Source organism: Stegostoma tigrinum, chromosome 1, assembly GCF_030684315.1.
Source record: "Stegostoma tigrinum isolate sSteTig4 chromosome 1, sSteTig4.hap1, whole genome shotgun sequence".
Classification (NCBI taxonomy): Eukaryota; Metazoa; Chordata; class Chondrichthyes; order Orectolobiformes; family Stegostomatidae; genus Stegostoma; species Stegostoma tigrinum.
In genome coordinates, this window is record NC_081354.1 from 159,348,199 (window position 1) to 159,361,640 (window position 13,442).

At 42.4% G+C, this 13,442-nt stretch overlaps 1 protein-coding gene across 6 annotated transcripts in view; it reads left to right on the plus strand.

Annotated features, from left to right (window-relative positions):
- dym (dymeclin) overlaps window positions 1-13,442 on the plus strand; it is a 438,871-nt gene that overhangs the window by 72,474 nt on the left and 352,955 nt on the right. For all 6 annotated transcript variants that reach the window (XM_059649745.1, XM_059649765.1, XM_048533408.2 and 3 more), the window contains exon 7: window positions 13,116-13,241. In XM_059649745.1, coding sequence (XP_059505728.1) covers window positions 13,116-13,241 — 126 coding nt within the window. The remainder of the gene's footprint in view (window positions 1-13,115; window positions 13,242-13,442) is intronic.

Genomic DNA, 13,442 nt, shown 5'->3' on the forward strand with positions numbered 1-13,442 from the left:
TCCACTCCCCCTCCCATTCTCTTGATGACATGTCCATCATGGGCCTCCTGCACTGCCACAATGATGCCACCCGAAGGATGCAGGAACAGCAACTCATATTCCGCCTGGGAACCCTGCAGCCATATGGTATCAATGTGGACTTCACCAGTTTCAAAATCTCCCCTTCCCCCACTGCATCCCTAAACCAGCCCAGTTCATCCCCTCCCCCCACTGCACCACACAACCAGCCCAGCCCTTCCCCCCCACCCACTGCATCCCAAAACCAGTCCAACCTGTCTCTGCCTCCCTAACCGGTTCTTCCTCTCACCCATCCCTTCCTCCCACCCCAAGCCGCACCCCCAGCTACCTACTAACCTCATCCCACCTCCTTGACCTGTCCGTCTTCCCTGGACTGACCTATCCCCTCCCTACCTCCCCACCTACACCCTCTCCACCTATCTTCTTTACTCTCCATCTTCGGTCCGCCTCCCCCTCTCTCCCTATTTATTCCAGTTCCCTCCCCCCATCCCCCTCTCTGATGAAGGGTCCAGGCCCGAAACGTCAGCTTTTGTGCTCCTGAGATGCTGCTTGGCCTGCTGTGTTCATCCAGCCTCACATTTTATTATCTTGGAATCTCCAGCATCTGCAGTTCCCATTATCTCTAATGCTATTCAGGATGTTTTGTGTGGATTTGATTTAGTAGACTGGAATTGCTGAGGTCAAACTTGAAGTGTTGACATAAAATTACAATAGCAAAAACAACTTTTGAGAAACATGAAAAGTACAGGCCTACCATTTCTCTTTCCAGGAAAACTGATCGGTGTATGAGTTGTCTTCGGCTGAAGGCAACCTTTACAGCCGAGCAAGCAAAAGGGGCTGAGTATACACATGTTTTCGGGAAGAGCACAGGATAACTAGAGACTGTATGCCCCTCAGCAAACAGTGCTCTTGGTTCCGAATCAATACTCTGCAATAAATTTTTTCAAAACTTGGCTAAGTGTCAGTTTTATGCAGCCTCATAGAGGCTTTCTCTCTGAGCTCTCGTAAGTTTTCTCATGCAGTTTTACAACGATCACCTTATTAAAAGTGCGCTGAGCTTCCATTATGCTACTCTTGCACTATCTTGTATTCACCAATGGCAGTCCATACTTTTGGGACCTTTCAATGTTCCTGCTGCTTGGTGCTATGCTTAAAGCTCAGCTGACCGCTGCTTGTGGCGCACTGCAGCAAAGGCAAAAACAATCCTGTGGAAGCATGAGAAACCTCTATCTGAAAAAAACATAACGTGCCCCAGTACCGCGTTGTATAAAAAATTGGCCTCAGTCAGCGGGCTGTGTAATGGAGTCATTTGTAACACTTGGAGAGGGAAGCCTAATACCTTCCACCAGCCATCCTTGGAAGACATAAGACCGTTGGAATGAAGGAGGAGCCCAAGTCTCTGAGCTCTCTGTTCCCTGAGTCAGTCTTGCCTGCACCCTGTCCTTGAGTCAGTCTGGTGTGCGTGTGCGTTCACTGTCTCTTTCTCGCATCCAAGAGCAGCAGTGTGCATGATCTACAAGATTGGAGCAGGCTTGGAGGGCCAAAGGGCCTGTTCCTGTGCTGTAGGTTTCTTTGTTTCTTTGTTGTTTCTTTGTTTATTGCTGTAGTTCACCAAAACTCCTTAGATGGCACCTTCCAAGTCCACATTTGCATCCAAGAAGAATAAGAGCCACAGATGCACGGGAGCACTGCTGTTGCAAGATGCCGTCCAAGTTCACATCCGGCTTGGAAATATATCACTGTTCCTTCAGTGTGCCTGGGTGAATGCCCTCTTTAGCTGCATCGCTGGTCTGCCGACATCAAATGGACTGCAATGGTTCAAGAAAAAACTCACCAGTGATGCTTGCATCCCATGAATTAACAACTTTAAAAAAAATTCTTATCCCATAATGAGGATAGATGTAAAGCATTAATTTTATACCTCAGTTATGTCTCTGCTTCAATACTTAAGCCCTTTTTTGATCTCTAATTGGTCCCACTCCTCTTTTTAATCTGGTTTTTTTCCCACTTTCTCTCTGAAACTAAAAGGGGGAGGGTTTGGGAGAAGGGATATCCAGACTTGCAAGGCAAGAGGATATGGTAGTATTACCGTACACCTATTTGGATAACAATACCCATAGTGGGACAGGAAGGGATGGAATATACAAATATAGAAAAACAACAGTAAATAGGGCCAAAGGGGGAATAAATTAGGGCTGAGAGGTGACAAATGAAGTTTAATGCAGACAAGTGTGAGGTGATGCACTTTGGTAGGAGTAACCAGAAGGCAAAGTACAGGGCTAATGGTAAGATTCTTAGTAGTGTCGATGAACAGAGACATCTCAGTGTACATGTATGTACATGTACACAGATCCTTGAAAGTTGCCACCCAGGTTGACAGGGTTGTTAAGAAGGCATACAGTGTTTTAGCTTTTATTAATAGAGGGATCGAGTTCCGGAACCAAGAGGTTATGGTGAAGCTGTACAAAACTCTGGTGCGGCCGCACTTGGAGTATTGTGCACAGTTCTGGTCACCGCATTATAAGAAGGATGTGGAAGCTTTGGAAAGGGTGCAGAGAGGATTTACTAGGATGTTGCCTGGAATGGAGGGAAGGTCTTACGAGGAAAGGCTGAGGGACTTGAGGCTGTTTTCATTGGAGAGAAGAAGGTTGACAGGTGACTTAATTGAAACATATAAAATAATCAGAGGGGTTAGATAGGGTGGATAGGGAGAGCCTTTTTCGTAGGATGGTGACAGCGAGCACGAGGGGCATAGCTTTAAATTGAGGAGTGAAAGATATAGGACAGATGTCAGAGGTAGTTTCTTTACTCACAGAGTAGTAAGGGAATGGAACGCTTTGCCTGCAACGGTAGTAGATTTGCCAACTTTAGGTACATTTTAAGTCGTCATTGGATAAGCAAATGGATGTACATGGAATAGTGTAGGTTAGATGGGCTTGAGATCGGTATGACAAGTTGGCACAACATCGAGGGCTGAAGGGCCTGTACTGTGTTGTAATGTTCTATATTCTAAATGGTAAAATGGCAAACTTAATGCTTGCTTCAATGTGCATGGTTTTTGGAACAAAATTAACAAATTAATGGCGTAAATACATATTAGCCGGTAGGATCTAATGGCCATTACTGATACATGATTACAAGGAGATCAGAGCTGGGTTTTCAGGGAGGTGGTGATATTATGTTTTTTAAATTGGGCTGGTAATCCAGAGTCCAGCTAACGTCCTGGGAGCATATGCTTGAATCCCAGTATGTTAAACAGCGAAGTATAAGGGTATGATGCTGAATGGGATGCAGGATCAGAAGGACTTGGGTGTGCATAGCTTCCTCGAACAGTGTGTAATGGAACCTATGAAGGAGCTGGCTATCCAAGATCTAGTCCTGACAGAATAATCAATGATCTTGTAGTTAAAGACCCTGTCAGAAGGAGCAATCACTGTATGGTTGAATTTAAAATACCAGACGAAGGGTGAGAAGGTAAAATCCAAAACCAGTGGCAACAATGGGATGAGGGAGGAGTTGGTTAAGGAAAAGTGGGAGCAAAGACTATGTGGTGAGACAATTGGGGAATAGTGGAGGACTTTCAAAGTGATTTTTTTGCAGTGCTCATCAAAAGTATACACCAGTGAAAAGGAAGGACTGTAGGAAAAGGGATAATCAGCCATGGATAACTAAGGAAATGAAGGATGGTATCAAATTAGAAGCAAATGGGTACAAAATGGCCAAGATAAGTGGGGAAACTAGGGGACTGGGAAATCAAAAGACCACGAAAAAGGCTATAAAGAAAAGTAAGATGGATTATGAGAGTAAACTAGCTCAGAATATAAAAACATAGCAAAAGTTTCTACAATTATTTAAAACAAGTAAGAATGACTAGGGCAACTATTGGTCCTTTAGAGGATGAGAAGGGGGATTTAATGATAGGGATGAAGGAATGGCTGAGGTGTTGAATAGGTATTCACAGTGTAAGACACAAATAACATGCCAGTAATTGATGACAACAAAGCTATGGCAGGGGAGAACCTAGAAACGATCGTTATCACTGAAGGTGTAGTGTTGGGCAATGTAATAGGCCTAATGGTAGACAAGTCTCCTGTCCCTGAATGCATCCCAGGGTACTAAAAGAGATGTTGGGGGAAATAGCAAATGCGCTGTCGATGATTTACCAAAATTTGGTGGACTCTGGGGTGGTTCCAGCAGATTGAGAAACAACAAATATGATGCCACTGTTTACAGAAAGGGGTAGACAGAAGTCTGGTAAATAGAGGCCCGTTAGCTTAACTTCTCCAGTGGGCAAAATGCTTAAATCTATTATCAATGAAGAAATAGCAAGACATCTGGATTGATGAGACACATTGAACAGATGCAGCATGGATTTATGAGAGGCATATTATTGTTAACTAATTTACTGGAATTCTTTAAGGGCATTATGAGCACAGTGGACAACAGAACTGATGGATGTGGTGTATCTGGATTTCCAGAAGGCGTTCGAAAAGTGTCGCTCAAAAAAACTGCTGCATAAGATGAAGGTGCACAGTGTTACAAGTAATGTATTACCATGGATAGGGTTAACTAACAAGAAACAAAGAATAGGGATAAATGGGTGTTTTTCTGGTTGAACAATGATTAGTGGTGTGCTGCAAGGAGCAGTGTTAGGACTGCAGTTGTTTACATTTACATTGATGACTTAGATTTGGGAACCAAGTGCGGTGTTAACAAGTTTGCGGATGGCATTAAAATGAGTGGTAGAGCAAAGTGTGCAAAGGACACTGAAAGTCTGCAGAGGGATATAGATGAGTTAAGTGAGTGTGCAAGAGTCTGGGAGATGGAGCACAACATTGGTAAATGTGAGGTCAGCAATTTTGGTAGGATTAACAGCAAAATGAACTATTATTTAAATGATGAAAACTTAAAGCATGCTGCTGTGCAGAGGGACCTGGGTGTCCTTGTGCATGAATCATAAAAAGTTGGTTTGCAGGTACAGAAGATAATTGTGAAAGCAAATGGAACATTGTCCTTTATTGCTAGAGGAATGAAGTTTAAAAATAGGAGGGTTATGCTGCAGCTGTGTCGTGTGTTGGTGAGGGCGCACCAGGAATACTGTGTACAGTTTTGGTCTCATTACTTGAGAAAGGATAAACTGGCACTGGAGGGGTGCAGCGGAGGTTCACTAGGTTGATTCCGGAGTTGAGAGTGTTGGCTTATAAAGAGAGATTGAGTAGATTGAGATTGTGTTCGTTGGAATTTGGGAGAATGAGGGAGGATCTTACAGAAGCATATAAAATTTTGAAGGGAATAGATAAGATAGAAGCAGAGAGGTTGTTTCCCTGATGGGTGAAACTAGAACTAGGGGGCATAGCCTCCAAAATACAGGGGAGCAGATTTAGGACTGAGTTGAAGAAGACCTCCTTCATCCCAAGGGTTGCGAATCTGTGGAATTCCTTGCTTAGTGAAGCATTTGAGGTTATCTTGTTGAATGTTTTTAATGCAAAGATAGATGTTTGAATGGTAACGGAATTATGGTGAGCGGCCGAGTAAGTGGAGCTAAGTCCATGAAAAGATCAACCATGATTTTATCGAATGGTAGGACAGGCTTAAGGGGCTGGTGGCCTGCTTCTGTCCTTATTTCTTATGTTCTTATGTATGTGTCCACAGATCATTTGAAGATGGCAGGAAAGGTGGAGAGCATGGTTAATAAAGTATATAATTGGCTTTATCAATCATACAAAAGAGGGACAGTGGCGAACTTGTACAGACACTTATTGGACCTCAGCTGGAGTACGTGTACTATTGTAGGTGTCAGATTATAAGAATGATCTGAATGCATCCAAAAGCGTACAGAACTTATTTCCCAAAATAAAAAACTTCAGTTCTGAGGATAGATTGAAGAAGTTGGAACCTTTTTTCCTTGGAGAGAAGGCTGAGAGGAGATTCGATAGAGACATCAAAATTATGAGAGGGCTGGACAGGACAAAATATTTCTGCTTGTAGAAGAGAAATGGATGAGAGGATATAGATTTAGTGATGTGCAAATGAAGCAAGATGAAGTGAGAAAAATCTTTTCCACACAGAGCTGGAAACAGTCTGGAAATGTGATGGAGGCTGGTTCAGTTGAGGTGTTTAAGAAGACATTGGTGATCATTTGGATTGAAATGATGTGAAACAATGTGGTGGAAAGACAGGAGATTTGCACTAGGTGATATGCAGGCATAATCTATAATATAGATTATGCAGGCACATTGGGCCAAATGGCCTGCTTTTGTACTTTAGAAATTCAGCGATGTTAATTTTTTGAAAGAACAGAAAAATAAGGGCAAGGTGGTGGGATGGCATAAGTACGATAGCAAGAAATGATCTTGGATCAGAAAACGTAGAATCTGTATGGATGGAGGTAAGCAATAAAAAGGGGAAGAAGATACTGGTGGAGGTGGTCTATAATACCCTTAACAGTAGCAATATGGTGGGATAGAGAATAAATCAGGAGAGAACGAGGGCATATAACAAGGCAGTACATTAGTAATGGGTGATCTTATAGAGGAAGCAAGAAATGGAATTCATAGTGTGTATTTGGAGCAATTTCTTAGAACAGAATTTTTGTGGATCCAATGAAGGATCAAATAATTTTAGATCTGATGATATGTAACGAGGCAGGTTGAATAAATGATCTCGAGTAAAGTATCTCCGAGCAAACAGTAACCATAACATGGTAGAATTTGTTATTCCATTTGAGAGGGAGGACTTGGGTTGAATGCAACTGTGCCAAGCTCAAACTAGCACAGTTAGTTACAAAGGAATGATGGTAGAACTAGCTGCAGTGGACTGGGAAAGAAATTTAGCAGGAAAGCCAGTTGTCGCACAGGAGCAGACATTTTAGAAAAGATTTCATGGCTCGTAGCAGTGGTATATTTCAAGGATGCATTCAAAAAGGATTTGGCGAGAGTACAGGTCCAACATGTTCCATTTAGGATGAAATGTAGTAGCAATAAGCCCAGAAAACCCTGGATGTCTAGGAATATTCAAGTCTGGATAAAAATAAGAGGCATATAGCGGGTACAAAGGGAACAAATCAACACAGGCCTTAGTAGAGTATAGAAAGTGCAGGGAGGTCTTTATTAAAGAACTATGAAAGCACAGAGAGGGCCTGAAAAGTTACTGGCGGTTAGGATTAGGGAGAGTCCCAAGATATTCTATAAATAGATCAAGGGGAAGTGAATAACCAGGGAAAGAGTAGGGCCTTTAGGGACCAAGGTGGAAATAGGTGCATGGAGCTGGAGAATATTGGTAGGGTGTTAAACATGTACTTCACAACTGCTGCCTTTCAGGAGGAGGAGGCTGTAGGTATGGAATTGAGGAAGATGGACCGAGAGGTTCTTGAGCAGATTGGTGCAGAGACTGAGGAGGTATTGGAGGTTTTGGTGGGTTTAAAAGGAGACAACTCCACAGGTCCGGCTTAGTTGTATCCCAGGCTGCTGTGGGAGACAAAGGAGGAAATCGCAGGGGCGCTGACCCAATTTTTAAAATTCCTCTCTGGGCACAGGGGAGGTGTCAGAGAACTGGAGGACAGCCAATGTGGTTCCACTTTTCAAGGAGGGTGGTAAAGATAAGTCAGGAGTTACAGATTTGAGTGTCTCACATCATTGGTAAAGAAGCTTTTAGAGAAAGTTCTGAAGGAGATAATTAATCTCCATTTAGAGAAGCAAGGTTTAATCAGGTATAGTTAGCATATCCTTGTCAGAGAGAGGTCATGTCTAACAATTTGGTTGATTTTTTTTAAACAGATGGTAAATGGTGTAGATGAGGGTAGCGCAGTTGAAGTCTTTTTATGGATCCAGCAAAGCCTTTGACAAGGTTTCATGCATGATGGATTAAAGAAGATAAAGACACATGAGATTCGGCATAACTTGGCAAGTTTGACCCAAAATTGCCTTAAAGGCAAGGGGCAGAGGGTGGTGATAGAAGGCCGTTTGTGTGACTGGTTGTCAGTGTCCCACAGCTTCCCACAAGGATTGATGTTGCGTCTCTTACTGTTTGTGATACATGTATATGATGTAGTTGAGTGTGGAGGAATGATAGTAAACCTGCAAATTACATGAAGATTGGTTGGATGTGAGGAAGAAGGTTGCAGGCTATGTCAGATGGACACGTCATTGGGATTGAAATTTAACCCGCTAAGTGGAAGGTGATGCACTCTGGAACAAGACTAGGGAGTACTCAATGAATAGCAGCACACTAGGAAGCTCAGAGGAACAAAGATCTTAGGGTGTTTTGCCATAAATCCCTGAAAATGGCAGGTCAGGGTAATAGGTTGCTTGAGAAGACATACAGGGCATTCCTTTGTCAGTCAGGGCATAGATTATAAGAGCAGGGACGTAACGTTGGACCTGTGTAGGATTTTTGTTAGGCCACAGCTGGAATACTGTGTGCAGTTCTCTTCTCCACACTATGAGAAGGATGTGATTGTGATGGAGGGGTTGTCAAGGAGATTCATTCAACAGATGCTGCCTGAGATAACGTACTTTGGCTGTGAAGTGAGACTGCGTAAGCTTGGTTTATTTTCTCTAGAGCTGCGAAGGCCGAGAGGTGATGTGATTGGGGTGTATAAGATTGAGGAGCATGGAGGGGGTGAAAGCAGCTGTTTTCCTTGTAGTGCAAGGGTCAGTAACAAAGCAGCACAATTTTAAGGTGAAGGGCAAGAGGTTCAGAGGGGATTTGAGTAAGAAATTTCCATCCAGAGGTTAGCGGAGGACTGGCATGGTATTTGAGGCAGGTAACCTTACAATCTTTAAGAAGTACTTGGATGGGCATTTGAAATATCATTATATTCAAAGCTATTGGCTAGTGCTGGAGGTTAGGCCTACTGTAAATTTAGTGCATTTTGGTAGTACATGTTTGGGCTGAAAGGCCTGACCTGCATGATTCTATGAGGAAAAAGGATTCTAGGAAGGGGATAAGCCAACCACTTTTAACTGGTGCTGTTAAGGACAGCATCAAATTTTACAAAAACATACGATGTGGTAAAGATTAATGATAAAGCAAGAGGATTTGGAAATTCTTAAAAACCAACAGAAGACAATCAAAAAAAAGGGAGAAAATAAACTGAGGGTAAACTTGAAAATAATATTAACATGGGCAACAAGAACTTGTTAAATATATAAAAAGGAAGACAGAAATGAATGTCAGTATAGACCACAGAGGATGAGGCTGGGGAAATAATAGGAAATGGCAGAGGAATTGAATAAATACTTCACATCAGTCTTCACAGTATAAGACACTAATAGCATTCCAACATCACTAAATAAGCAAGCAAGAGGAGGAGAGGGAATAAATACAATAAATAAATAAATACAATAATTGTCATGAGAAAAAAATATGCTTGGGAAACTAATGGGGCTAAAGATTGGTAACTTGCTGGCTCTGACGGGATGCATCCTAGGATTTTAAGGCGATAACTACAGAGACACTTAGATTCTGGAAAGGTCCCGGAGAATTGGAAAATGGCCAATGTAATATCTTTATTCAATAAAAGGAAGGAGACAGATTACTATAGGCAACTTAACTTAATGTCTGTTCTTGAGGAACTGTTAGTATCTATTCTAAAGGATGTTTTAGCAGAGCATTTCATAATACATAACATGATTTAGGCAGGGTCAGCATGCTGTCATGAAGAGAAAATCATGCCTGACAAATTTACTAGGATTCTTTGAGAATGTAACAAACAGCATAGATAAAGTGGAAGTAGTGGATCACACGTAGATAGAATAATGGACGTGGTGTTTGGTACACTTTCCTTTTATTGGTCAGTGCTTTGAGTACAGGAGTTGGGAGATCAGGTTGCGGCTGTACAAGACATTGGTTAGGCCGCTGTTGGAATACTGCGTGCAACTCTGGTCTCCCTGCTATTGGAAGGATGTAAAACTGGAAACGGTTCAGAAAATAATTATAAGGATGTTGCCAGGGTTGGAGGGTTTGAGCTATGGAGAGAGGCTGAATAAGCTGGGGCTATTTCCTTGGAGCATTGGAAGCTGAGGGGACACCTTATTCAGGTTTATAAAATCATAGAACATAGAACAGTACAGCCAGGCCCTTCGGCCCACGATGTTGTGCAGAACTTTTGTCCAAAACCTGAGGGCTATCTAACCTCCTCTGCTACCTTTTTTATTATCATCCATGTGCCTATCCAATAGCTGCTTAAACGCCCCTAATGAGTCTGACTCCACTACCCTCTCTGGCAACGCATTCCACACCCTTGCCACTCTCTGAGTAAAGAACCTACCTCTGACGTCACCCTGATATCTACCTCCTTTCACTTTAAAACTATGTCCCCTCGTAAAAGCTACCTCCACCCTAGGAAAAAGTCTCTGGCTGTCCACTCTATCTATACCTCTGATCATTTTGTACACCTCTATCAAGTCGCCTCTCATCCTTCGTCGTTCTGAACAGAAAAGACCTAGCTCTCTCAACCTTTCCTCCTAAGACCTTCCCTCCATTCCAGGCAACATCCTGGTAAATCTCCTCTCATCTTTTCCAGTGCTTTCACATCTTTCCTGTAACGAGGTGACCAGAACTGGACACAATACTCCAGATGTGTCTGAACCAGGCTTTTGTATGGCTGGAGCGTAACTTCACGGCTCTTGAACTCAATCCCTCTGTTATTGAAAGCTAACACAGCATACGCCTTAACAACTCTATCCACCTAGGTGACAGCTCTCAGGGAACTGTGAACATGAACCCCAAGATCCCTCTGCTCCTCCACACTGCCAAGAATCTTTCCATTAACCTTGTATTCTGCTTTCAAGTTTGTCCTTCCAAAATGAACCACCTCACACTTTTCACGGTTAAACTCCATCTGCCACTTCTCAGCCAAGCTCTGCATCCTATCAATGTCCCTTTGTAACCTAGAACAGCCCTCTGCACTGTCCATAAAGTGACACCTTCATATCATTCGCAAACATGCTAATCCACCCTTCCACTCCTTCATCCAAAGTCCAAAGGGGAAGTCCAAAACTAGAGGGCATAGGTTTAATGTGAAAAGGGGAAAGATTTACAAGGGACCAAACGGGCAACATTTTCATGTAGACGGTGATATACACATATGAGCTGCCAGAGAAAGTGGAGGAGGCTGGTACCAATACAGCATTTAAGAGGCATCTGGAATGGTAAATGATTAATGATATGGTGGCAAATGGGACTAGATTAACTTAGGATATGTGATCACCTGGACACGTTGGACTGAAGGGTCTGTTTCTGTACAGTACATCTCTAAACAGATTTGGACTTTTGGAAGGCATTTGATAACGGGTGCACATCAGGGCTACTTTATAATACAAGAGTCCATGGTGTTGGAGGTAGTATATCAACATGAACAGGTGATTGATTAAGCAGTAGAAGATAGACTTGGGATAATGGGGACATTTTCAGATGGCAACCTATGACTAGTGGAATGCCATATGGGTCAGTTCTGGAGGCACAGTTATTTGCAATATATTCATGAATTGGATGAGGAAAGTGCATCACATACAGCCAGGTTTGTGAATGGCACAAAAATGGATGAGAAGGCAAGTAGTGAGGATGAGACAAAAAGCCTTTAGAAGGAGGTAGACAGGTTGAATGACTGGGCAAAAAGTTGATAGATGAAATGTTATGTGGGAAAGTGAGAGGTTGTGCACTTTGGCAGAAGGATCGAGGAGTTGAATATTATTTAAGTGGAGAAAGACATTAGAAAATTACAGAAGAGGAATTTGGCAGTCCTCATCTGTGAAATAGAGAGAGTTAGCATCTGAGTTCAGTGGGTAGTGGGGAAGGCACAGAGAATGTTGCCCTTTATTTCAAAGGGAGTGGGTGTAAAAGTTGGGAGGTTTTGCTAAAACTCTAGTCAGTCTGCAGCTGTGGAATACTATGAACAGTTTTGAGCCCATTATCTAAAGAAAGTTATTGGAAACAGCACAGAGAATGTTCACTATGATTCCAGATATGGAGAGACTGCTTTATGAGAAGAAGTTGAATTGATTGAGCCTGTTCCCATTGGATTTTAGAATGAGCGGTGACCTTATTGAAATGTTCAAGTTTCTTACTTGACTTGATGGGATAGATGTGGTGAGGTTTCCCCTTGTGGGAATGTCTATGACCATAGAAAATAATCTAAGAATGAGGAGTTGCATTTTTCAGATAGATGAGAAATTTCTTCTTGTAGAGAGTAGTGAATTGGTGGAGTTCTTTACGAGAGAGGACTGTTGGTACTCTACTTCTATCATCCAGCTTTCTAATTTCCTACCTAGCTCCCAGACCTTTGAATGAGTTCTGGCCACATCCCTCTTCTTCTGTCTATGTTGATACTGATGTAGACACGATTGTTGACTGTCCACTACCACCACCACCACCACGCTGTACTGTGCAGCTGTTCAATGACTCTCTGGTAGTTGTAAGTCATCCTGAGTTCATGTTTCCAGTTGCAGGAATGCTTGTATTTTACTGTACTTATTGAACCTCTTTTCAGTGTTCTTCCTGCATCCATATTGTTTCACCTAGGACTTTGTTATGGCTGCATTCCTCAGATGCACAATCACTTTGATCAGTATTCAGAACTGTATACTCATTGGGAGTAAGATGCAGTGAGGAGACATTCCCTCTCTCCCTGCACACTCAAGCTGAAGACTGAACACGTAAATCTTCTATCCACGAGGCTCTCAATCTTACAGATATGCTGCAGTGATACCATCTGCAGCTAAAATTTAGCAACCCAGAGTTCAAGCTGTTGAATTGGAAGCTGCTTTTAACATGTTGTTAAACTAGAAGGGGTACTGAAAAAAATTACAACAATGTTGCTGGGACTGGGGTTCGAATTGTGGGGAGAAGCTGGATAGGCTGGGACACTTCTTCCTGGAGCAGCGGAGGCCGAGGGGTGACCTTGCGCGCCCCCTCCCCCTCCCCCTCCCCCACTGAAACTTGTAGAATCTGCCCGGAGTGAGATCAAAGTCATGACAGTTTATTTTTTAATGCTTTATGTAAATGAAGTACTTACAACAGGCTATCTGTGACACACTGTTTAGGAATTGTAATTATAATTGGGATATTGATTATATCTTTTGATTCTTTTCTTGCAGAGATATTACATATAACATTCTTCTTGAATCTGTGACTACGCTTTTAGTTCTACTGTCTTACCAACTATTCCAGAAGGAAATCATTCGAGAGAGTTTAATATACAAATGTTTGATGCAAGGACAATGGTATGTCAGTTTCATTTAACGTATGATTTTGATCCTTTTCTAAATTAGCATATAAATATATAGCCTACATGTATATGCAAATGCATTGCAATGACTGTTAAGCTGTTAAAGGAGGTCAAAGAACATGGACCACAAGTAGAGCAGCGCTTTAATCATTATGGTTAATGGGTACTAAATCTTTCCTGTAGCTTGGAGGTTATC